Genomic DNA, 2,366 nt, shown 5'->3' with positions numbered 1-2,366 from the left:
AAAGAAAACAATGATGATTAATAGAACATCTGTCACTGGTAAGTATCTCCACATTACAGAGGGAACAACATTATTTGGTCTACCTCCATTCTCTTGGCAGCCTCCTCATCATCACTGTCGTCATCGTCCTCATATTTGCTGCAAAAGAAAAAGAAAATCAGAGCATGCACTTATTAAACGTAAGGTAGTTTTATAATAGTAGGCTTTATTTGTATAATTACACAACACAGGTGATAGAGCTTTCTAGGTTATATATGCAAAAAAAATATTTAAAATTAAAAAAAGTAACTTCATTATAATTCTGTTTTATCACACATTTTACATTTTAAATGGCAGCTTCTGCGATTTGGATATTGAACTTGGGCGTATTGCGATTGATAACATTTCGATTAGGAGCCTTAGCGAGGCCCCTTTTGTTTTTACAAAGAGAGAGAGAGATGTGCTTTCTTTTATATCCCGCACAAGGTCAGCCAGAAAAGTGAAATATATATATTCATCATTTGCCAAAATTACAGTTTTTAATGGTCATTGTGACTAAACATCATGTCCTGCCATTTGGACACCTCTGGAGTAAAGATATGGGTAATTCATAAGTTAATTAAATTAATAGTCCTGATGCTAGGACAAAAAAATGCATCACTCTGAGAATTTCTGGACAGTTGGGACTGCACAGATGCACAATTAATTGAAATATTATCCAAATATTATTGACAAAGATAAAATGTGTAACAGCATTATAACTTAGTACTGTAGTGCTGCAGAGACGCCCTGGCCTGCAAATCTTGTTCTTTAGAAGTACTTGGATTGAATTAGTGATGCTCAATAATAGTGAATCATATTGCAATCGCAGTATCTGTCAAACATTGCAGTATGATGTCTTTACCATATCGTGCTGCCCTATCTGAGACACATGATGAATATGGGCCCAGAAATGTGACCGTGGTGTGGTCAAACACTAAATGATGCACATCAGTAGCTCACTCACCCTTCCTTCTCCAGTATGACTTTACGCTCATAGTCTTTCAGGTACATGGGCTTTACTGCTTTCTTTGAAGTTGACGGCTTCTCATCACTGGTGGATGCACCTGAAAGCAAGACATTTAGAGAGCTTATGTGTAAAATAAAGATATCCTAGTGGCAGTGAAAGCAGCACCAATGACAGTAACACCCAACAATCACCTTCTGAGTAAAACTTGACATCTGCCTGATAGATCTTGGGGTCTCTCTTCTTCAGCAGTGACAATGTTCTGTAGAAATCCCTTTCGACTTCAGGGTCCAGCTCCTGGGAGAGATACATACATACATAAAAGAGAGACAGCCCATTAAACCCACAGACACGGTGCTGGTATCCACTGATAGTCTGGAAACAGAGGCAGCAGCCATGCTAACCACTTCACTGTCATCAGAGCTGGAGTCAGACGACTCAGAGTCACTGTCATCAGCTCGGTCTCCATATCGGTCCTTCACTGCAACAACAACAGCAACACAGGACACACACAGATATTAAAGCTACACATAACATGAGAGAAAAACAACTTAAAGCTCTCCGCACTGTCCCACGTTGGGTTGTTAGCCTGATAGTTAGCCAGCAGTGTCTCACTTACGTCTCTGGAGCTCTTCTCTCTGTCGGTATTTCTCGTATTTCACGGCGAACTGCGAGTTAATTTTCAACCCCGGCTTGTCTGACATGGTTTTAAATGAAAGGAGATAGCTTTAAGCTGTAATGAAAACTACACACTAGTGAAGGGAAGTCATGCCAGCTGCAACATGCGCGTGTGAACAGCTAAACCACGTGGTTTCCGGTGCCCAGGTCTTAGATTACACACACTGTCCTGCAGGGGGCGCACTAATACTAATGTTTTCCAATTAAAACCTTTTTAAAGGTTATTTTCAGTTTCACTAATGCACATCATTTGAACCTTAATTGTTTCTGCTGTGACAGGCTGATGCAATTTATTTAAAAAAAAACATTCCCAACATTTTTGGTTACAAACTCGTTTGTGCACATTTTGTGTGTAACTCACTGCTTATTTATGTTTCCCTTAAAAGAACAGCAGGAAAAAACATCATATAAATACATTTGAATTAACCCCTGAGAACAAATACACTGCCTTCTTCTTTTATCTGTTTTTTTTTTCTACAATTTATTGTCTTCAATTTCATTAGTACATTTTATTTATCATAATGTTTTATTTAAACTAGGGTATACCATGTATTGTTGCAGTAAAGAAGCTAGACTGAGAGTCAAAAGTTTTATAACTCCCATCATTACAAGAGAAAGGGCAAAAATGATGATCACCTTAACTTTAACTTTAATTATCTTTGAAAACTTAGAAGATCAAAAGCGGCCACCATCAGTACAAGTG

At 38.2% G+C, this 2,366-nt stretch overlaps 1 protein-coding gene across 1 annotated transcript in view; it reads right to left on the bottom strand.

The window, feature by feature from the left end:
* kri1 (KRI1 homolog) overlaps positions 1-1,795 on the bottom strand; it is a 7,127-nt gene extending 5,332 nt beyond the window's left edge. The window contains exons 1-5 of the mRNA XM_035655565.1: positions 1,605-1,795; positions 1,390-1,466; positions 1,180-1,282; positions 986-1,085; positions 84-138 (exon numbers count right to left, since the gene is read on the bottom strand). Of these exons, the coding sequence (XP_035511458.1) occupies positions 84-138; positions 986-1,085; positions 1,180-1,282; positions 1,390-1,466; positions 1,605-1,689 (420 nt within the window). The 5' untranslated portion in view covers positions 1,690-1,795. The remainder of the gene's footprint in view (positions 1-83; positions 139-985; positions 1,086-1,179; positions 1,283-1,389; positions 1,467-1,604) is intronic.
* Positions 1,796-2,366: the final 571 nt, after the last annotated feature.

Source organism: Morone saxatilis, unplaced genomic scaffold (genome assembly GCF_004916995.1).
Source record: "Morone saxatilis isolate NCDOM2014 unplaced genomic scaffold, NCSU_SB_2.0 Contig14, whole genome shotgun sequence".
NCBI lineage: Eukaryota > Metazoa > Chordata > Actinopteri > Moronidae > Morone > Morone saxatilis.
The sequence above is the reverse complement of the archived record's forward strand: the minus strand, read 5'-3'. Positions and strand labels throughout refer to the sequence as shown.